Source organism: Cephus cinctus, unplaced genomic scaffold (genome assembly GCF_000341935.2).
Source record: "Cephus cinctus unplaced genomic scaffold, Ccin1 Ccin1_scaffold0696, whole genome shotgun sequence".
Lineage (NCBI taxonomy): Eukaryota > Metazoa > Arthropoda > Insecta > Hymenoptera > Cephidae > Cephus > Cephus cinctus.
The window spans coordinates 287,065-309,190 of NW_014333318.1; the positions used below are offsets into that span (position 1 = coordinate 287,065).

The 22,126-nt window shown below is 40.0% G+C and overlaps 3 protein-coding genes and 1 long non-coding RNA gene across 10 annotated transcripts in view; 2 read left to right on the top strand and 2 right to left on the bottom strand.

Annotated features, from left to right (window-relative positions):
- LOC107270107 (forkhead box protein L2) overlaps positions 1 to 5,531 on the top strand; it is an 18,583-nt gene extending 13,052 nt beyond the window's left edge. For 2 of the 7 annotated variants that reach the window (XM_015744799.2, XM_025087479.1), the window contains exons 4-9: positions 2,125 to 2,715; positions 2,806 to 3,007; positions 3,100 to 3,160; positions 3,265 to 3,364; positions 3,433 to 3,591; positions 4,029 to 5,531. In XM_015744799.2, the coding sequence (XP_015600285.1) occupies positions 2,125 to 2,715; positions 2,806 to 3,007; positions 3,100 to 3,160; positions 3,265 to 3,364; positions 3,433 to 3,591; positions 4,029 to 4,183 (1,268 nt within the window). In that variant the 3' untranslated portion in view covers positions 4,184 to 5,531. The remainder of the gene's footprint in view (positions 1 to 2,124; positions 2,716 to 2,805; positions 3,008 to 3,099; positions 3,161 to 3,264; positions 3,365 to 3,432; positions 3,592 to 4,028) is intronic. The other 5 variants (XM_025087481.1, XM_015744801.2, XM_025087482.1 and 2 more) reach the window with 5 other exon arrangements.
- A 5,288-nt stretch (positions 5,532 to 10,819) lies between these two features.
- LOC107270007 (coatomer subunit beta') lies at positions 10,820 to 18,139 on the bottom strand. Its single transcript, XM_015744599.2, has 8 exons — positions 17,867 to 18,139; positions 17,028 to 17,379; positions 16,011 to 16,949; positions 15,707 to 15,942; positions 15,264 to 15,602; positions 14,599 to 15,198; positions 12,944 to 13,249; positions 10,820 to 11,317 (listed from the first exon to the last, which is right to left on the bottom strand). The coding sequence occupies exons 1-8, from the start codon at positions 17,867 to 17,869 to the stop codon at positions 11,276 to 11,278; spliced, it is 2,817 nt and encodes a 938-aa protein (XP_015600085.1). The 5' UTR covers positions 17,870 to 18,139; the 3' UTR covers positions 10,820 to 11,275.
- Positions 13,729 to 14,592, bottom strand: LOC107270018. The gene is made up of 2 exons (XR_001538215.1): positions 13,994 to 14,592; positions 13,729 to 13,924 (listed from the first exon to the last, which is right to left on the bottom strand). It is a non-coding gene; the product is annotated as an uncharacterized LOC107270018 (long non-coding RNA).
- A 483-nt stretch (positions 18,140 to 18,622) lies between the features above and the next one.
- LOC107270013 (serine protease inhibitor dipetalogastin) lies at positions 18,623 to 21,314 on the top strand. The gene is made up of 9 exons (XM_015744609.2): positions 18,623 to 18,749; positions 18,843 to 19,022; positions 19,099 to 19,242; positions 19,441 to 19,593; positions 19,675 to 19,845; positions 19,934 to 20,128; positions 20,215 to 20,373; positions 20,947 to 21,011; positions 21,112 to 21,314. The coding sequence occupies exons 1-8, from the start codon at positions 18,719 to 18,721 to the stop codon at positions 20,976 to 20,978; spliced, it is 1,065 nt and encodes a 354-aa protein (XP_015600095.1). The 5' UTR covers positions 18,623 to 18,718; the 3' UTR covers positions 20,979 to 21,011; positions 21,112 to 21,314.
- The last annotated feature ends 812 nt before the right edge of the window (positions 21,315 to 22,126 follow it).

Below are 22,126 nucleotides of genomic sequence, written 5' to 3' on the forward strand. Positions count from 1 at the left end.
GGGGGGGGGGGGGGGGGGGGGGAACAGAGTCGTCATCGTTCGACGTCCATTGCTATGTCGTTACGTAGTAGCGTTATTGATTACTCGTAGACTCTGATTTATTTTATTATACACTCTTGTACGTCAATCTCATAAACAAAAGGACCAACTAGCTCTTATCACGCTTATCAGCCTGGTGACCGGTAAACGGATCTCGGTAGATTATACAATGTTATTATCGTGATAAAAGTTATTTGGTCTAGATAGTGCATAATATTTATTTTTCATCTGATTAATTTTTCGCTCGATTGCCGATCCTGTCTCGATAAATCAATCGATCGAGAATTAATAACGAATTTATCGATTGGTCCATGATAAATTGGATGTTACGTCGATCGGGGTCAAATCGGAAGAAACGTACTCTAACTCGGTTATGAAGAAAATGTAATTAGGAATTTATAAAAAAAAAAGTTTTATTTTTCTACCAAAATTTTTTTAATTGTTTTTTTTTTCGTAAGTATCCTTTCCGTTTTTTTTTTTTTTAATTGATTATCCTCAACTTCGTAATTATTCTTGACGGATTTTTACTGCTTAACGTTATCGTGATCTTTTTTTAATTTAATCATGCAACATTTTTTTTTCATTCTAGTCTCGTGCCAGTGTCCTTTATCTATCTTTCTCTCCGTCCGTTCTCTTCCCTTTCTTCCTCCCCTCCTCGCCCCTTAGTCTTCCTGCCATCGGACGTACAAGGGAGTACTCAACTGGTATCGGTGTCCAGTTACGTTCAGTTCCAGTTACACGTGCCTCGAGCATCGAACCATACGATACTTGGTACCTAGTCGCCTGCTGCAGGCAACTGCGTTTTCTGCCCTTTAGGCGGGTTTACACGAGGATATGTTATACCGAGGTACCACGGTAGCAGGATATGCAATGATACGAATTAATTGAGTAATGGCTGATAGAGATTTTATTCATTAAAGAATTACGTCAGCACGCGCTATTATTATCAAATAACATTTATCGAGTATCAGTTATTATTTATTTATCTTGACCGATACTAAGTACGTTTGCAAGACGCCTAAGTTTATCCGGAGGCCTAATCGTATTTTTGGAATTACGCTAAAATTTCACAACCTCCAGCCAGCGTGTCTAGTTTAACGGGTACGATGTAAAAAATTTTTCTGTTTTAATAAGATAACAAATTTTTTTTATCGATCAACGAGATTTCGAATTCGAGCGTTTCGATTGGCGTTCTTTCCCGCGTGGCGGGGATTGCCAGAGAGGCGGCTGAGACTGCGTAATAATTTAATCGAACGTAGGACATACTCTATGAAAGAATAACAGGGGAAAATAAATAGAGGAGCCACCGGTCCTCGAGTTTCTACGGAGTCTCAACACCTTCGTAATGTTTCGTCCTGACGTACGTGACAGAAACCAAATGGCAGTTATGCAAATAAAGGCTCGGCTTATTATTCGAAGGTTATGTTCCAGCCAGGACGCACGCACTCGAGACTCCCTGCCTGAAATATTCGTAATCTAAAGTTACCAAATTGACCTCGGTGGGTTCCTTATCGCCTTAAACAACGACAGGTTCTGCTTAGTCCTCGAGCTGTTTGTGCTTCGGAGGATTCCGAGAACGTCGCTGCGGTGTGTTCGTTCGTGTGCCGATGTGCCTCAGGGTCAATCGGGGCCAATCGGGAGGGACGAGATTGGTGCCGATCGATCCGAGTGTCTATTGGAGGTTAGGATTGCCGGTGTCTGACGTTCTCTTAGAATGCTGGACGATCATTGGCTACCAACCTACCTTTTTTTTTTTTTACATTTTTTTACCATCATGTTTGATTCCCTCTGGCCGTCCTACTATTTCGTGTAGGGGTCACGTGTGACACTTTTTACCGTACGTATGCTCGATCGGCGCTATTGTTCAGTTCTGGCGAAGTCGCTGGTCATCGGTCACGAGAATCGTCATTACCTGGATTTTAATCAAGATATACGATTCTGATTATCCGATCGATAATTTATATTGTAATTTGAGTATATATGTATATATATTTATTGGTATCAGATGTAGAATAGTGGAATTATGTTTACGTGCTATAGTGTAGGTCAGGTTGAAAGGAGAGAAAAAATAATTTTTTTTTACAGTTAACAACTTCAGCTCGGAGTTACCAACCGATTGCATGAGCACGCCCGTCAAGGAACTGAACTCTTCGGTTAGGAGCGTCAACCGGAAGAGACAGTATCATCACATGTCGACGTCATCGCATTATGACAATAATCACACATCCAGCAAAGTGCCACCCCTGATTCACTCTACGAGTTCATCCCACGTGGGTCATCATCCCTTGGAGGAGCCAAAGGGTTCCTCGACACCGGATACCCTGCAGATCGCGACGAACGGTAGCGTCTCCACGTCCAGCGCACCTTCGACGCCTACCGCCACGACGGAGACCACCGTAGCTGTAATTGGCTCGACTAACAATCCGACCTCTTCAACGGCGACGAAGCCGCCGTTCAGCTACGTCGCCCTGATCGCCATGGCTATCGAGCAGAGTGCGGAAAAGCGCGCCACCCTTAGCGAGATCTACGCGTACATCACCGAGAAGTTTCCTTACTTCGAGAAGAACAAGAAGGGCTGGCAAAACTCGATACGTCACAATCTTTCGCTTAACGAGTGCTTCGTCAAGATTCCGCGAGAGGGCGGTGCCGACCGCAAGGGGAACTACTGGACGCTCGGTAGGTAACTGTTGGGGAATCCCCGGTCTCGATGGAATGTTCTAGAAAAGGATGGACTGACTTTTTATACGTTTTCAACGAACCTTACAGATCCTCGACACAACAACATGTTCGAGAATGGAAATTATAGAAGACGGAGACGCATGAAACGTTCCTACAGAACGACGCCTTATCACAAAACGTTGTTCAGCGACGCCTTTCCGTCGCCTCACGTTCATCTTGGAGCTACGAGGAATCTCTTTGCGCCGCCGCCGCCGTCTTATCCTCACGCTTACAATAGATACGAGTCAAGGTAACCATTTTATTTGGAATTAATTGTACGCTCGGTGGATGTTAAAGATATTGTTGTTCTCTTTATTTACTTATTCTATGCTCTTATTGCAGTCCAGCTTGGAGTCTTCAGCAGTCGCAGCTACCGTACAGTCCCTGCCAGGCCAATCTCAATGTAATTAGTTGAACTTGTTCCTAGGAAGACTTTCGACTCGTCGAGAGTCTTCGAATTTTTAAATATCCCCTATACAAGCTTGCACTTCTCTTCTCGCAACTCAGGCGCCGTATCGTATGTTGCAGCTTCAGCCACAGCTGCAACCAGTGCAGTCTATGCAGATTTCGACCATGAACGGCTACAGTCAACTCAGCACCTCGCTAGGTGAGTACTTTATCTGATCCCGAGGACAGGCTTTCCTTATCAAAATGACAATCGACGATATGACAAAGCTTCTCAAGGCAACTACCTGGACATTCCAGGTGGCCCTACGAGTTCTCCAAGCTCTGTAGGCGGCGGTGCGTTCAGTAGCAGCTTTCAAGCTTGCGGAAGGAGACACGATTCCGCCATGTTGTCTGACACCATGCCGAGATACTCATATTGGTCCGACGGTGGGTAAAATTTCTTTTTTTTCTCTTAGACTTTGTGATTTTACATTTTTTTTTTTTTTCATTTATCCATTTTCTTTTTGTCTTACTCGCACTTTGCTTCAGTAAATCAGTATTTTGTCTGAGAATCCTGTCCTTGTCGAAATTAAAAGAAAGCGGAATTACATGTCACGAGATGGAGAGAAGTAATACCTATATATTATGCAGTGCGAGTCCCGTGTTCAGAAATCAAGATCGAGACCTAAGATCGATCGCCGTGAATAATTCAAATCAATAAGAACGTCACGGCGCGACGCCCATTCACCCGCGTCGCGACGGCGGATAATTGCGTGCCGATTGGCACCTTTAATTAATACATATGAAATATAAGAGAAATTATTAGAACGTATTACTTGTATATTTTAGATGTTTTCTTCATTCGTCCCTTTTTGTTATAACAGTGAGCGTCAAAGAGGAGCCTGGTAGTAACACGATGACGTCCGGTGGCGTCGGGACGGTTAGCTCCATCATGGTAAGACCCTCGACGACCTCCAGCGTCTCTTCGACGGGTTTTCCAGGCGTCGACTTTCAATCCCTTTCCAAGTATTCCCTGTGAACTTCGTCAAGCTTCTACCGACGTTACCATCACCATCCACCATTTTGATTTCACTCAGCATCCCGATTATGGATCAATTCTTATCGGAACACTTTTACTTCTTGGAACAGGACGGTTTCCTAAGTAAGGACTCCTGATGATGATTCTGTTGCTTTCCGGATTCACAAGTCCACGGGAGTCAACTCCTGCAGATGAAACTTTTACAATCGATAAGCTTTTATTATCCATCGGACAACGTAATCGATTCGTTGACGATTAATTATATGCGCTCTAAGCCTTATCTCAGGACTTCCCTGAATCTCAAAATATTATTTCAATCAGTTACGACTACGAGACCCTATTAGATCGTTCTATTCGATTGAGAGTTGCTTATGTACAGAATTATTCGTAATAAACGTGCCGCCTGAAGTTAGCCTCTTCATTTGATTTTTCTGTGTACTAGAACCAACTTCAGATGGTGCGTTTCCCGTGAATAACCGTATATACATAACTAGTGAATTATTCCGAAGTATCAATCGAATTCACTTTATCCAAATGACTATCAAACTGATATAGGGTTACGCTTATGGAAAATCAAAATAAAATTGAGATAATAAACAATAATAGTCATTTAAAAAAGACCCCATGGGTTTTTACATTGGAATGTATTGTTTGACTGTTAGACAGTATTCGATCCGTTCCCTTCGAATCTCCATGCTGATTTGTAATGGCCTTGTCCCGAGCATGGGATTCGCAGGTCAAGAAATAAAGCGCGTTATGATTACACAAGCAAGAATAATAATAATAATAAAACGAAATAATTCTCAAAAAATGTTGCGATTCCTTTAAAGCGTATGCATGGGATATGAAAGTGAAAAAAAATCTTTATACCTAAGTGCTCGAAGAATCTTACGTTACAAGAATGAGAGTGTCTACTTAAAAGGAAGACATCGAACTCCCTAGTACTGTGTGAACGCACCTTTATTCGCGTATGCGAAACATAGATAATCATTGTATTGTCAGTAACATCAATGTATATATATATCTTTAAGAAAAGTTGACACATTACAAGTACGTTAAGTTTATGGTTAAGTTAATTGTTCAATAAATCTTACGGCAAGATAAATTCCGTATAAACAAATAAAAACAACGCGACGATTTAAACGAATAATCGATAACGGACAGAATGTTACTATTTTTTTTTTCTAATTGTATTTCTCGACTTGGCTGCACTGTGAGAATCATGCAATTAGGCAGCTACTCGCAAACACTATACACGTATCATAAACACACACAAAACAAACACGTGTAATACAATGATAAAGATAGTGATAAGGGTATCGAATAAATTTCAGTTATTTATCGTCAACTGACGGTGTTATCCTTTGCTCTTTATCCCGCTTTGATCTGATGATAATTATTGTAATGAATTACTTACATGGCTCAATAGCACTGTGTGGATTATAGATACAGAGTAATATAGTATAGTGAAATATAAAATGGCGGAAACTGCTCTCCCGGAAGCCGCAGTCTAGTACCTAGGACAGGCAACTCGCGTGGCAAACCGGAAAATCAAATCTCCAAGCTCCGCCTATCATTTGCTACGCGAATGGGACCTGCCATGGCGGGACCAATGGGCGTGAATGTTAGTAAAAGCGTGTTTAGCAAACACGCGGAGTCGTAAAGTTTATATCCACGATAAACGAGGAGTGCCAGGCTTCCTGCGTTAACGCGACGCTTGCGTCGAGACGCACGGCATCCGCCAATAGCGCCGTCACATTACACGCATGGGACAGTAAAAAAGCTTGACATGCGCAAAAATGTTGTTATAATATTCCATTTCTATGTTCCCGTCAGTTGAGGACGTACAGAGATACGTAAGAACGTCTTATGGAAACACGATTCTTCATAGTTAACGGTGGCCCAAGAAATTTGGACCTGTAAAACAAGAATTTTTCCATAATTGACTTTATATTTTTATATAACCTAAGATATTCTAGAGTATAATTGTAGTATAGCTACTGTTGGTCCAAGAAGCCAGACTGCGTTAAGCCTGACGATAAATCATGCATCGGACATGCGATTGCAGCTTGTTCCACCTTCAAAGAAAGTGGTACACGATTGAGCACGTATTCTTGCACTACGATAAAGTTTTAAGGATTTTGCTTGAGCTTTAGTAAATATATTTATTAGAACGTTATTCGGTTAGATGATAGAAATCGTTGAATGAGAGAAATGAGAATTGTGTCTTGAGATGGTGATGAATCAAATTGAGTTGCTGGTGAATAATTAGTGGAGGGGATCAGAGAATATGAAACAGTGTATAAGAGTACATGAAAATATGTGAGAGTATATATGAATGTACCAGGGGGATCAGGGAGGAACCTGTGGAAGGGAGTAGGTCTCGTTGCCAAAGCTCCACCCACGTAGGAACATTCAGTGACTCTCAAATTGTACTGATATCAATGTGATTTAAGAAATTTATGAGTATTCCTTTGTCTGAAATCTGATTGATTGGTCTGAACAGGTAAACTAGGTAATGGTGCAGGACGAACAGTGTTGACTATGAAACAATATCAGAAATGAAAGATAAATTGACGAAGCTCTATATTATTTTTCATAGAGAATGAATTTCCTTTGTGAATTAATTTGATTGAATGATAATTTATTGCTTCATCTTCCTCTTGTATATACAAACCAAAGAAGCCATGTATCACTCTTTTTTATCCCCTTTGATAATCAATAGGAGAAACAATCATTACCCCTTATCCAGTCATGTGGCATCTGAGAGACTACTTGAGATAAAGGTAGATACTTCATATAAAAATCACTCATGAGGGTTGAGAGTTGATCAAAAAAATATGTGATTCTTCTGAAAAAAATCGTCGGACATAAGATACACAGTAAACCAAAACTCTTACCAAATTTGATTGAAACTCTTATCCTTAAGCTAATATCAGGAAGTATTACTTATCCATAGAATTCCTTGTACCCGTCAGATAACATACGAGCGGATAGATAATCAAACCAGATAAAAGAATCCTTTTGCTTCTGATAACGAGAACGTAATTCATAGTGCATTTCCATGAAGTGTAACTGCAGCCCATGGTAGACGTGCACTTATGAGTGATGGTTTCCTAAAAACGCAGGACACACAAACAGCAGTAATAACGAATTCCTTCAAGAAAGAGAATGCACTCCTCCAGCAGGATTCGTTGGGGACGTTTTCTCAGAATGTTATTTCCGAATTTCCTCTAATTGTTTGATAAGCGCACCACTCTCAACATAAACATAAGATAGTCGAGCCCTGCACAAATATACACGTTAATCTTCACGTCCATCCCCATAGCCATATCCAAGTCAAAAAGTAAACTCTTGGTAAGCCCATTAAATGCCCGCCAAACACTTAACGGACAGTCCTCATCATTCTTTTTTATTCCTTTCTCCTTCCTCTCTCTCTCTTTCTCTCGAGCTCAATCCTCCATTTACATTGAGCTCTCTTTCAGGAGTTGAAAAGATTTATGCCGTTTACAGCCTGTCGTCGATTCCTCCCAGACAGATCCTAAAAAAAAAGAAAGCCTTATAGTACCGACACTATGTAAACTGAAAATAATCAGTGTTAAAAGGACGACAAAGGAGCGTACTATTAATTCCACTGTCATTGTATTCAAATTGAATTGTCTCCTTCGATGATAACTGTTATAAATGATCTATAATAAGACGAGGGATTATTGTACGGTGGTCGTAAGGAATTAAAATTAGAACAAGGAACGTACGTAAGAGACTCGAGTGATCTTCATGAAGTGGAAGAGGACGGACAGATGGAGGTTGACGAAGAGGGAAGAGGAGCGAAGAAGCGAAGGTGAAGCACGAAGCGCTGACTGACGCTCGACAGCTGACTGGTGTCTTGTGTCTAAAACAATTCAATGTCTAGGATGATGACAAAGTGAAGTTATTTCGCAACTGAAAATAATTCATGCATTCAAATATTATTATTTACTTAAATATTAAAAAATATTGTACACAAAAACTAACCATAATCCCAGTTTCTTCGGCAACCGAAAAGACTCCAATCCGCGGTGTCATCAGAACGTGCTGGCTTATTCCGGATGGTCGACAGGCATGTGTGTTACTTGAGTGAACATGCACGTTCACGTCTGCATATGTGGAAAACGGTGCGTGTCAAGGGGTAGAAGGCGGAGGTGACGTATAGCGACAGGCAAAGCAGGCGTGCCGACCGTTTAGGCGACTATTAGCAGCCACGGGATTCCACACGTGCGCCTGACTCGCACCGAAGACATCGTCGAGAGATCCATTCGAGTATTTTCTTTTACTTTCTTTAGTTAAAATCTTCCCTGTTTCTTATTTTTTTCCTATTTCTTAGCCCTTTTTGGGTTTAGAGGTGTTAATGGCAATTGGCTCTCGGGCATCCCTGGAGAATTGGCATCGTACCGGGTATGTTTGGAATTGAAATTGAGCACTGGGACGTTAGAAGCGACGATTAAGACTTCCCTTGAGTGAAAAGGTCATGGATCAACGCCACGTAAATTCGTTCTGAATGACAATCTGTTCGGATTGTCTGTAGGTTAATAGGTTACTCTGAATTTTTGACATATTAAGTATCAATGATTGATTCTACGATGCGTCTGGTGCAGAGTCTTGTATTTAGGAGTTTTAGGGCGAAAAGGAAATCATACATTAAATGCTAGTTACCTAATATCAGTGGCTATTCAGATATGATGAATGGCCTGAGTGGAGGTTATGTTTCGGAAGCTGTCAGCTGGCTGTCATAACGACAACTGAGGTCAGAATGACACTATTCAATGTTTCGAAATCATAAAACGACGCAGCCTCGATCAGAATGATGCACAGTTTGTCTCACCCGAGTGGACAGAAAATAGTCGGACTAATACCGGCTATAAAATTGTCGACATCAGAGGTCTCTTTCGCGTAACACAAGCAACTATTAGTAGAACGATCCATCTGATTCCTAGCAGACTACACGAGAACAGTCAGGTAACCCTAAAAGTTAACCAAAATCGAGTGCACTATTTAAACGCCGTGATAGCTGTGATTAAAAAAACATACTTTGAGTAAAGCGGTGAAACGGAGTGTAGCAGGAAGAGGAAGATGGAGTCGCGGGTGGTGTCGAGCATCGTTGTTACGCAGCAGCCATTCGCTCGTCGTCAGCTATCCACATCTCATGGTGTCACCTAGAATCAGTTAATTATACCAGGAAGATCTCTCGGGACCTGGTGCTACTCTTATTAATCTCTTTCTCAGCACAGTCGACGAGGCTGCGCGCAATGACGTGGGCAATTTGTAGCTGAGTGTCAACGAAGCTATTTCTATTTTTGAGCGAGCGGGCGTGCAGGGTGGAAAAGAGTGAGATACGAAGACAAACTTTCCTCTCGCTCTCACTTTGCCTTACTCTCAATTTTATTTTCTCCGACCGTTACACCACCATACGTTTTCGTTGGCTGGTTCTCCTTCGAGACGAGTGACGCGCCACTTGTACGTGGCGACCCCGTAAATTCGCATTCACGACAGCCAGTCCTCGTGGATTCGTTTTATCTTTTTGAATATTTCCCGCGGATTTTAACTTCGCTCGTAAAGCATATCGAACGTCGCGGTATGGCGACAGAGACCGTTTAAGCAATTAATTAGTATAATTAAACAGCCAACTCTCGTCCGTCAACGTTTATCCTTTTTTTTAACATCACTTCCGGAATGATTCTTTATACAAGCGACGGCCAGAAATTCCACGATTGTTTACTATCTGGTATCCGTGCGATTCTCAGAATGGAGAAATACAAATTGTTGGATCTTTGGATTGTGTTGTTTTAATAGCTTCGGAAAAGGCTTTATATAGTACAAAGGCTTTTGTATACAACCGTCACGTCATCCTGAACACTTGGATTAAATTCAAGTTCGCACCTGTGTTTGATAAGCGAATCTGAGCGCATCAGCAATGAAGTCATTGCTCAGGTAGTGAGTCATTGTCTATGCTACGAGGTATAATATAAATTCTTCAAACCTCCTTTATATCTTCCTACCGACATCTTTGACTCCTCAAGAATAAGAGTGCTGACGGAGCTGCTCTCTGCCAAGAGTTACGTCTTAAGTTCGTTCAAAGAGGTCGCTTGTATTTTCTGCATCGCCAAGCAAACCAAGTACACGTAACCATCGTTAACGTGTTGCACTCATTTCCTTCTTCATGCCGCAAGCACCCCGCGAATCCTCTCCTTGGTGCATTATTAATGAACATATTTTGCCAGGGTACAATGCGCTCTGGAGCACGTACTGCTCGTGCTAACTGCTCTGTTTTCCTGCTTCGCTAGTTCTTGAGCCAGCACCGTTATATCCCGGACTTCTATTTGCTGCGTGAATTTCCACTTTTTTTCATACTGTTTTTCAATTCACGACCTATTCACCATTGTGATATTCACAAAACGGGTATGATCCATTGCTACCAATTCCTTTATTCAAAATTCTATTTTTTTAAAGTTTATATGCTATGCACTTTAGTACATTTTTTTTGAGAACCCTTAGTCTTTAGTGGACGTGCAGGAACCAGTGGATGGGATTTAGCAAGATGGTAGGTAAGTGCGGTAGAAGAGACGTGCGAGTCCCTTGAAGATGTTTGCCAAACAGACATGCAGCGTAATCCTGTTAAATATTATTTTACAAACAGGCAGGTGTATCTGTTACAGCGGGACGATGTGTTCAAAACACTTTAAAACTGCTTACTAACTAAGTCACCCGGGATACATCGCTCGACATTTACCGACGCAGTGGTGCGCATGCGCAAGCTGTATCCTTCAGGCTTAAAAAAATTTCGTCGATTCTTAGCACGACTGTCGTCGAGCTTATTTCCTATCTCTGACACTTCACACTCGTCATATTATATTAACAATATATTTAAATCTCATTGTTCATCATGTTAGCGTTCTCGTAACTTTTCATACAGATTATTTATATGCGATATAAATTCTTGTGTATATAGGATTTCTTTCTTATTTTTAATACTTTGCTAATATTCGTCGCGGGAATGAATGATCACGGCAGAATGAAGATACCCAAAATGGCGTCCACTTATTCATCTCAACGGCGCTAATCCTCCTCGCCCAGAAGATCCTCGTCGATATTTATACCCTGAAAGCATAAAAAAAAAGTTTCAGATTAGTGGTTGTATGTTTCAACAAGAAATATCAAATTGTAATGGCCGATAAGACAATAAGTGGGGAGGATCGACGATTTGTCTCGGGACGTCGATTAAAATAGGTTCATACCCCCCTCCCCCCCAATTGGATATTTATTTTCACTAGAAAATTTCTATTTTTCCAAGAAACGTCAAAACGAAGAAAGGAACTTTTAATTAGCTAAGAGAAAGTTGATGTGGACATTTTTTAAAAATCCAGCATCGTTTACTTGTTAGGTCATTATAAGTAGCTACAGAAGTTGCTACTCGGAATACGATACGTGTCAGCATACGTGTGTTCCGAAATAGTAGCATATATGCGTCATAAAAATCAGCAGCGTATCATTATGGGTGCGGCATGAAACTGATACAAGCAAGAGTAAAAAAGAAACGTGGAAGCTGTGTACGAGAGAGGCAACGAAAGGGAAGAGAAGAGAAAGTAAGAGAGGCGGTCCTCAATTTTTCTCCGAGCTTCTGCAAGACCCTCGGCTTGTTTACGGGACGGCAGTCACGCTATATTTTGTTTACAGCCTTGTTGCCATAACAATCCACTCCCAAGTCATAGAGGAGGGTCTCTGGGTCTCTGACCATTTCTATGTTTTGTCACGCCCCGTCTCCTGCTTTTACCTCGAGCTTCCTCATTAAGCAAAACCATCATACGGATACTTGAAGGCAATGCCTTGTACAGAGTGCGACGATTGTCATCAATTTAAAAAAAATATCGATTTCCACTATTTTCAAGCATTAAAAAAAATTTAGGTATCGATACGCTAACTTTGAACTTCTTAGTCTAGCGAGCCCTTACATTATTATATTATTTCTAATACGAATCAATTATTTATATTTATCAATTACAAGTTCGAGCTATTGCGTTCACGATGGACTTCAACGTGTATCGACTATACAGCTAACGTGGAGGATTGTGCATGGGGTGCACCTTTCTCTACTGCCGGGCACAACGTGTTTTAGTAATACTACACCCTTCTAGAATTACCCATATGTATTTAAGGGTATTAAGGCATCGTCTAATTGCAGCCTCTTGGCTCTTTCTCTCCTTCTCACGTTCTCTCGTTCTCCGTGCTTCACGCACTCTCTTAATCCACGATATTTCATTCACGTCAGTGTTCAAGGGTCACAGCCACTGGTATTACATATAGAAGAGGGACAAGTCGAGAGGGTCGAACACGGTAGCGACTTAACGGGTGTTACTAATTCATTGAAACGACATTTATAACTAAAAAGCAACCGCAGGACAAATTGTTTCAGTCATGCGCTCACAATCAGCTCCGCAGCTCCTGTTGTGACAGAGTTATTACGCGCAACTGCCGCTAATGGCGTTTTAATGCACTCGCCCATTGTTGTTCGGCAGGCCACAATACCGGATGATAAACTTACATCCGTTTCAGGAAAACATTGGCATGCCAGCGTGCAAAAGAGCAAAAGGAACAACTTATTCAAATGTGTCTTGATGGCCATTTTCCTTTTTCAGGACACTGCCCTCGAAAGTTGAGCAACATTATGTACTTATTTCTTGTTAATTAATTAACAATCAATCGCTTCGCACTAACTCGTCAACTTACTGAGGTATCAATATTGTCATCGAGCTCCAAATCCATTTCTAAATCATCATCGTCCATGGTCAGAGGCCGCGAGCTACTCGTTTGCTTTATTGACTTCTCGGGTACCGAGGCTTTTGACGCAGTATGCAATGGCGCCACTGGCGTCCCAATATTTAAATCCTGTAGTCTGTTCGTCACCAAATCGTCTGACGTAGACGCGTCACCATTGTCTTGGGGAACTCCTGGCAACGGCGAATCCTTGTAGACGAACGACCCAGACTGTTCAGCAGCCATCATCTCCTCGAATGGTTTACGCTCGGTGTTCGGCTGCAACGTTAAACAAAGAGTAATTAGAGACAGAAGAAAAGGGCAGGAGGTTCGGTTGCTTCCTTGTAAAATGAGTAATAGAATAGCCAACAGGTCCCCGTGTTGTGAGTGTGAGCATGTATTATTTATCTTTTGTACTGAATTGTTTTCTAAACAGCTGATAGTCTGGAATAACAAATGACCAGTGGGGTACGAGACGAAGGACCAGATATGGAGAACGACAGTGGCGCTCTGGAAAAGAAAATAGGAACTAAACGATTTTCTGCGACTTCCGGTTGATAAGTGCAAAGAACTTGCTTATCATTAACAATACGTGATCCGGTAGTATATAATCCTTTACAATGTGGTTACGAGCACCAATTGAAATATTATTTACTGGCGCTCTAGCAAATTGTTACTACTATTACGGCTAGGTACAGATATTGCAGTCTGATTGCTACACCGAATGGATTGGTCTCGCCGAGATGATTTGCACTACATAAATACAATATCAATTTATTGTTGCGCAATCATCATAAAGCTCTAGCTGCCTGTTTCTCTTTGACTACCATCTTGGGTAGGCCCTAACCGATTTCCGACATTTCTTATATAGAAGCTGAATTCGTTCTGGGGTCTGACAAGGATTCCAGTAGGTTTCACGTTTCTCTCTTGAGCCATAGCGAAAATCGTTGAAAGCTAGAAAATAAAGCGTCGATTTATTTCTTTATTTATTTTTGGTATTCCCTGCAGTATGCTACCACCTACTGAATTTGTGGTGTCCGATGGAACTTGGCTGGATGAAGATCTATGATATGGTTGACTAATCGTTTTCAGAGCCAAGTCCGTCCTGAGATTTATTGGATACGATTTGTTCAACGTGTCATGATGTTGGCACTCTGAACTCGGCCTTTATTTCGAGCCTGGTTCATGGTGTTGAGTAAATAGGTAAGAAAAATTTATGAGAATATACTGCCCTCGATCTGACGCAAGACATAAGTTTCGATGTTCATGAGAATAGAATGCTAGCAGCAGAGATCAGCTTGTGGGTAGAGATATTACTCTTGGGTATTCTCAACAATAAATTTCTGTAGAATTCGTGAGGAGTATAAACTGTCTTAAAAATTCTGGTGGTTTGTATTATGTTGAGAGTTGTACAGTTGGCGATTAAACTGTTTATATTTAATTAATTAATGAACATTGTTCTAAATACTTGATAATTTTATTCACGGTACCTAATCACTTATATGTACTGTATGCGTAATTGTATATGGCGCTCATACACGTGTGTTAAGTCATTGTTCCTGAGTGGTTGAATTGATTGTATTTTTTTTTAATTGCCAAGAAAGAAGAGATGCACATTTTTTTCTTACCTTGACAGTGGGGTAAGCTGATGCTGGTATTTTCTTCCTGTTTTCTTGTCTAAGAAACTGCTCAACCTTAAGGGCTTCTCTGTAGCCAGGAAACAGATTTTCATACTGCTCAGGATCGGCCAGACTCTGTCCAGCTTTCTCGCTGACGGCTGACAACTTTTCTCTCCACAATTTCACTATGGAGGATATTTTGCTGGGGACATATGCCTGGGCAAAGAAAGCAGCTTCTGGGATTCTGTCAGTTTTTATCAGAATATCCAGACACGTGTCCACGTCGCCAAGAAGGAAGTTTGACAAGAAGGAAATATTGTTCTTGCCAGATTCGTCTGCATCTGCACTCAGCTTCTCGATCATCTTCGCATTGCCGGTGCTGGTAGCGAGAAGCAACAAACCACCGAAGTCTTGGGCCTGGTGCAGGCATTCTTGAGTCAAACGTAATTTTCCTTTTTGTGTTGCAAGTGTCGCCAACTGACGCCATTTTTGTTGGCTGTTTGCTTCTTTTGCTAGAGAATGGGCAGTCTTCAGATCTCCTAGAGCCAGGGCCAATTCGAATCTATGCTCAGGATCCGTCGAGACAGCTAATGCTTGTTCCTTGAAGCCCTATTTAAAAGATGGTGGACATGAGTCTCAGCTATTGTCGTCAACCTTTATCTAAATCAACTTACTTGTTTCTCCAAGAAGTGGGCGACTCTGGTACGATGTTCTTTCGGTACGGTTGGCAGCACTCGGTCAGCTGTCTCGAAATCTTTCCTCATAACGGCCGTCTGATACTCCAAAACTGAGAGAAGGAGTGAGTAGGAGACTACTGAGAGTTCTTTGTCACAAAGATAGAGTCTATTGTCCCTTGGTACATAACCCAGTAAATACATTGGTCTGTCCAAATGGGAGACAGTCACTATTTCACCACCAACGAAGTAGTTTATTCGGTTAACACTGTTGGTGTAAATGAAACAGTCACCGACCCAAAGACCGGTCTTCACGACTTCGCTCATTTCTGCTACCATCTACAAAAATTTTGTGATATCGTCAAACTCAATAAGGATCTTTGGGGAAAAATACAACGCTTAGATAATGATACTTCGATGAAATATTGGATTATGACAATTACCTCAAATGCGTCTTCAATGTCTTCAGCATTCTCTGCAGCATTTGCAACTGTGTCCGCGTGATACTTCAAAATAAAATATTGATCTGCTGTAGCCAACGCCACAAGGCATGCATTTTCTGCCCAATAAACGTGTGTTGGCTGAATGTCAATGCGGCGAACGAGTTTCAGAGTATCCCAGTCAAAGAAAGACAGACCGGAGCCAGATGATACACCCAACATAAAGCCACCGAATATACCTAGAATGTAAAAGACTTGTTACGTAACATTATAATATATTTTAGTGTTTTCTGGTTTGAAATCTTACCATCTGCACCAAAGTCAGGCTTGAAACTTTTCTTCTCCTTAAAGTTCTTGAACACTTTTACTGTCGTAGTGCTCTCTCTGACAGCGTACTGACTAGAATCTGCAGCCCATACGAATTCTGAAGCCTGACCGAATGCCTTGTTTCTGAGCGCCATAGCTGTGTATATGATATACTCCCCATCTCCACAGACAACTAAAAACCTTCCATTAGGATTGTGCTGAATGGTTTGTGGATAGATTTCACAAGCGCCCATATCCTTTACAGTGAGAGGTAACCTCTCGCCATCTTGCGCTTCTTCACCTAGCGCTTTTAGATTAACTTGTTGGATCTCGCTGTGTCGGGCCCATACAATCTTTCCACCCATGGAATCCATAGAAACAGCTGGTTCTTCTCTGCCAACTTTAACCATAACGCTACCTTCATCGTAACCGATGGCCACGTTGTTCGAACCACGCTTACAGGCAATTGTCCAGACCCTTTCGAAGCCATAGTTCAAGGAAGACTCTAATCGATAGGTACCGGCATGCCAGATCCTTACGGTACCGTCTTCAGAACCTGTCAAGACAATTGGCAGCTCTGGATGGAATGACACTGCGGAAATATTTTGCGTGTGTCCCTCCAGTGTTTGAACACATGTTTTATTTTGATAATCCCATATCTTCACGTATTTGTCATCTGCTCCTGATATCAAGTACGGTTTATCTCCACCATGGTAGTAATCTACACAGTTTACTCCTTTCTCATGACCTTCAAGTGTGAAATTTGCAGTGGATGATCCAAGTTGCCATACTTTTACTGTTCGATCAAGGGAAGCACTTGCAAATGTATTATTATCTTTTGGATTAAATACTACTTGCATGACATAATGTGTGTGGCCTTCGAATACTTGTTGACCGAGCCATGACTTTTCCCAATTCCATAGTTTTATCAACATGTCATCTGTAAAATGAAATAATGTAGTGAGATAGTGCTAAATCTCTTCTATAATATAAGTCAAATAGAAAGGTTTATACGAACCACTACTAGTAAGAATGAATGGTTGCGTCGGATGTACAGCAATACATCGAACATAGTCACTGTGTGCTTCAAAGGAGTGGACACGTTCTAGTGTATTATAATTGAATACTCTGACTTGCATATCATCTGAGCCAGTGACCACCCAATTTTTGCGAGGTACAAACTTGGCTGCTCTTACTGGTAGATCGCATACTTCGAAAGTTTTTACTAGAGTTTGTGTTTCGTGATTCCAAATATTCACATTGCCCTGGTACAGTGAACAGAGCATCCATGGTTCTGTTGGATGAAGATCGACACTCTTGACTCTGTCTGACCTTGCAGTCAATTTACGTTTAATATCCAGTCTCAGTGGCTGTAAAAGTAGCATAAATTTAAATCACCTGGCTCACACAACTGCAGTACAAATATTTTGAGCAACAGGACAGCACTAGCTATAAGTACAAAACATTACTCTTTTTTTCTTATCCTTGAATAAATTATAAAATATATAGATGCTATACAATTAAAGAGTAAAACATGTGTTATATCCATAAAGATATATTATATTGTATTACATTAAATTAAATACATGTAAACGCATATGTTATTATCACCAATAATCATAAGAAAATCCCGAAGTATATCATAGTATAGCAACATCAATTATTTATGATTTTTAACTAAACACGAAGTGCTTTTAAACTTTATGATGATCGGACTCCAAGAAATATGGTCCCATCAAAGTTTTGACGTGCCGGAGTAAGATTGTCACGTTCCATAAAACCCACATATTATGTTTTCGGTTTAATTTATTCAAAGATTAAATATTTAAACGCAAAAGCTTGATTTAAAGCACATACCATTTTGCACTATTTCGGCACTGATCTTCACTGACGTGGTTAAAAACTTTAATGAAAACGAGAGAAAAGTCGACCTAAACAAGATACCGCTGCCCATCAAGTTAGGACGTGGCTGATGGCTCACGCGAATATGGCGCGCGCATCTAATGAAAGAGGCAATATTTAAGCAATTACACGAAGTTTTCAGAGTTCGCTAAAATATTACAGATAATCATGAATCCTTATTATAATAACTGGACCCATGCAATATATTGAGATAAAGTTTACTAATAAATAAACTCCTATAACTAAAAAAGTGAAATGAATTGCTGTTTCTGTTGGTTAGAAAGGCGCGCTACATAACCAATAGAGCAGCCTCAAGTAGCGCGATCTAGAAATATTATGGCGGTTTATTTGAAATTAAAGAAAAACCTATCCTTGTTTTCAATTAAATTTTATGTATTTCTAAAGAAATTTTGCTGATCTGTTTTCAAATTTATATAGCATAAATAAGCCGTTAAATTTTTGGAGCGTTCACGAGCGTGAAATTATTATATTATGAATGAGAACGTTCCTGAATTATTATTGAATTCAACACGTGTAGACATTTGAGTGTAAACATTATCAAGAGATGATAATGACACGTTTCTGACTACGTAGCATTAAATCGTTGCTTTGGGCATGTAATAACGAATGTAAATCACGTATAAACCAGTAAAGGCAGAGTTATCAAATGACATATTTTAAACATCACGATTGACAGATAAGATAAATATTCATTATTGCACGTATATATGTCACCGCACATCGGCATTCTGATGAAAGTAGCATATAATTTAACAGCGTCAAGGAATTTCGTGGGTCTTTGACACTATGAATTGGATGGCGATCATTATTCTAATTGGTAACAATAGTGCCTTTCACTATATTTTAAATAGCCCCTCGTCATGATCCTATTGCAATAGTCAATACAACATAAATGTAAATTGTGTTTCAGTATCAATATTATATTCCAAAAAAGTACTCTCACAGACAGCCAATGAAGATACTCTTTACGAGGATTGTACGATTTACAACGATTCAAGTATCCACGGAGGCGAAATATGTGGAACTGATGCAGTAACGTATCCGAACTGGGTATATTTAGATTGCGTTAATTATAAAAATTTAACCAATAGTAAGTTATGTCGAATAAGTAGAAAAATAATAATACTATTACGTAATTACAACATCAACTCAATCATTTTTTTTAGTTGCTACAATGCATCTTGGACCATGCTCGAGCGGTGATGTGAACTGCATACTGGATCCAATTTACGATCCCGTATGCGGATCCGACTCTAATACCTACAGCAATTATCAAGTTTTGTTGTGTAACAATTACAGAGAATCAGCAAGTACGTACTCAGTTTGTCACTAGTACATTGTTACATTTTAGTAAGAAATACCTTTGCGCCTGAACATATGCAACCGTTTGCCTTTATGCAACATCTGTGTAACGGGATGCCGTGATTCATGCGCGTCTAATAATTGCCTCGACTAAATAAACTGAGATAAGAATTGATTCAATTATTTAAATAATGCTTCGTTTCAAGACGTGACTGTCATATCGAACGGTGAATGTACGACTGTGGATTATTGTGCCAGAAATGGAATTAATATCGATGGACAAAATAGAGTATGCGCCAGCAATGGACTCACCTATTTGAACGAAGCTCAAGTGAAATGTCTACAAAAGTACAATGCATGTAAGTGACAGTTTGTTGATGTTGAATAAACATTACGCTTCTTTGTAGTCTACGTTATTTTTACTGGTTATTTTCTTGTAGCAATAAAAATCTTGCATGACAGCGGCTGCACAGTAAGTCACGTTTACAGTATGTACGGCGCTGGTAAAACTGTTTGCAGTATTGCACGTCAGAGATACGAGTGGAATCCAGTTTGTGGTTCTGATTTGGTAACTTATCCTAACCCATTCATATTTTTGTGTTATAGGTCAGGTAAGCGAATAATACGGTATTCTGCACTTTTTGGTTATATCGGTAGTATCGATATTTTAGTGAAAATTCAACATTTTTTTTCACGCAGATTTAGAGGTTATTTTTAACGGTGAATGCAATACGGATACTATGGAGGCTTGTGTTACTGCGCACAAAAATGACACTTATGTTAATGGGACTTTGACCAATAATGATTTTACTGCTGACGATCAAGTCTGTGGCAATGATGGCCACACTTACCAGAGCATTTACCATTTAATCTGCAACAGTTACTACAATAAATGTCAGTAATGCTGAATAATTAAATAGGAATTGAGTGTACAGAAATGAAGTATTGTAATATTTTGTATTTTCTTTTCTTATTATCAGATCTATCAGACGTCCACGAGGGCCCATGCACTGGACCGGATGACAATCCTTGCGGAGCCGCAACAGAAGTGAATTCGCAAAATGCGGTTTGCGGGAGTGATGGCTTTTCTTATATTAGCCCACAAGCTCTCTGGTGTGTAAAGAGAAGCTTGAAGTCAGGTAAGTCAATTATTTGCACGTTACACCGAGTAAACGGTGACCCATCATACTCCATATTATCTTCTATTCCATTTTACAATATCCGTCTTGTCAATCTACTTCCGAAAAAAGTTTAATGGTCTCGGTACAATGTTCGGAATAGTTTTTCACCTTAACTGTACTTAATGTAAAATTTTTCTGACTATGTCGTTAACCTTATTTTTCATTTATCTATATGTTCAATGGTCATTCAACGTGAAGATTATAAAATTTCTACATGCTTATCCTTCATCGCTGTTGCCAAAGAAATCTTTTGCGCAGAAATTTCATCAGGTTACGTGATCAATTTTATGGGCGATACACGTTCAGTGAATTTTTTGTCTATTTAATAGAGTATGTATTTTTTGCGTCAAACTCACGTCTGAATAATTTGTGGGATCTATAATTGTTATAGATGATCTCGACTAATGCGCAATATTTCTGGGTTTTCCCCCGTCTTCTGACTACATGTCCAATTGTTTCTTCATGTAGCTGTGTCTATCCTTCACGAAAGTCAATGAGATAGCTAAAAATTTTAAATCACTATTTTTACAGATCTGACTTACGTTCACGATGGGCCATGCTGAGTAGGACGGTAATAATTATCATCGCCATATAATGTATGTACTTGTACATAACTAATTGGTTACGCATACTGAATCTCTTCCGCAAACTTCACCTAACAATTTAGTACACCTTTAATTTCTTTGTTTACGTCAGTGCCGCGGCAGCATGGAGTAAACAGCGTTGCAGAGCGGTTTGCTGCTAATGACAGAGGAGTCCTGCGAGCCTCTTTTCTACATTCTTGCAAGACAATTGGGCGTCATTATCCACGTTCCAGCAAACCATATTATTAAACAAAAATACAAAAAAAAAACAGATTCCATTAAATAAATGTCAAAAGACCGTTCGTAGAAGTTTAATTTTGTACGAGTTAAATTTTTATAAAATAATTTATTTTTTATCCCATTAAATTACCTGGACTTTGTATTTATTTTACCTTTTTTTTTTCGTTGACGAACAGAAGTAAGGCCGTTTTTCAGATCGTTCTGAGATTTCATCCAATTTAGAGATGTCGCGTTTGTACATTCAAATGAGCCACGCATATGCATGACCCTGAGTTTAACATACAATACAAGGATGTTGGAATCTCCTATCGATAACTCATCTTCCTTCTATTTCCGCGGCACGAATTCGAGGCGCCGTTGTTGTCAAAGATCAACACAATGTCGTCTTCGAGCCGACAAGGACTCTCCTAAAGTTCATGGCAGGTCTTGCCTTAAAAGGGTCTCTGGGGAATCCATCTTGCCTTTATATATTCTCAACCGAGTATCTCCCATGATGATGGTCTCTATTCCGTCTTTATCTGACACTTGTTCTCCTCGACAGAACAAACACTTGTTTCAGATGGATTCTGCGATTTGAACGAATTTCGTAATGCATCTTGTTCCATGGAGTTACCTTAGAAACGGATTGAAGTTTAGATTAGAAAATGAATATATGTAGAGACGTCCAGGTTGTATAGGTATTGGCATTATTATTATGTTTATACAAGATATAATTATGTTTTGAACACGAGAGATAAGACTTATGAGTCACATTGTACATTTATGGAATGAAAATAATAGTGAAATCATATAACAATTCTGGACGGTCTCTTGTAAGTAGACAAGTAATTTATTGAATACGTCGTATTAGGTATACAAAAAAATGTATCTCATGACAGATTACGAAA

What these genes read in the sequence shown, in the direction of transcription:
- LOC107270007 (XM_015744599.2), bottom strand. An exon ending in ACATTGAAGACGCATTTGAG is followed by an intron (nt 15,603 to 15,706) that starts GTAATTGTCATA and finishes AAATTTTTGTAG; the next exon opens with ATGGTAGCAGAAATGAGCGA. An exon ending in CAGCTTACCCCACTGTCAAG is followed by an intron (nt 13,250 to 14,598) that starts GTAAGAAAAAAA and finishes TTAACGTTGCAG; the next exon opens with CCGAACACCGAGCGTAAACC.
- LOC107270013 (XM_015744609.2), top strand. Translation starts at nt 18,719, where the DNA reads ATGAATTGGATGGCGATCATTATTCTAATTG. An exon ending in TCTACAAAAGTACAATGCAT is followed by an intron (nt 19,594 to 19,674) that starts GTAAGTGACAGT and finishes ATTTTCTTGTAG; the next exon opens with CAATAAAAATCTTGCATGAC. An exon ending in AAAGAGAAGCTTGAAGTCAG is followed by an intron (nt 20,374 to 20,946) that starts GTAAGTCAATTA and finishes CTATTTTTACAG; the next exon opens with ATCTGACTTACGTTCACGAT.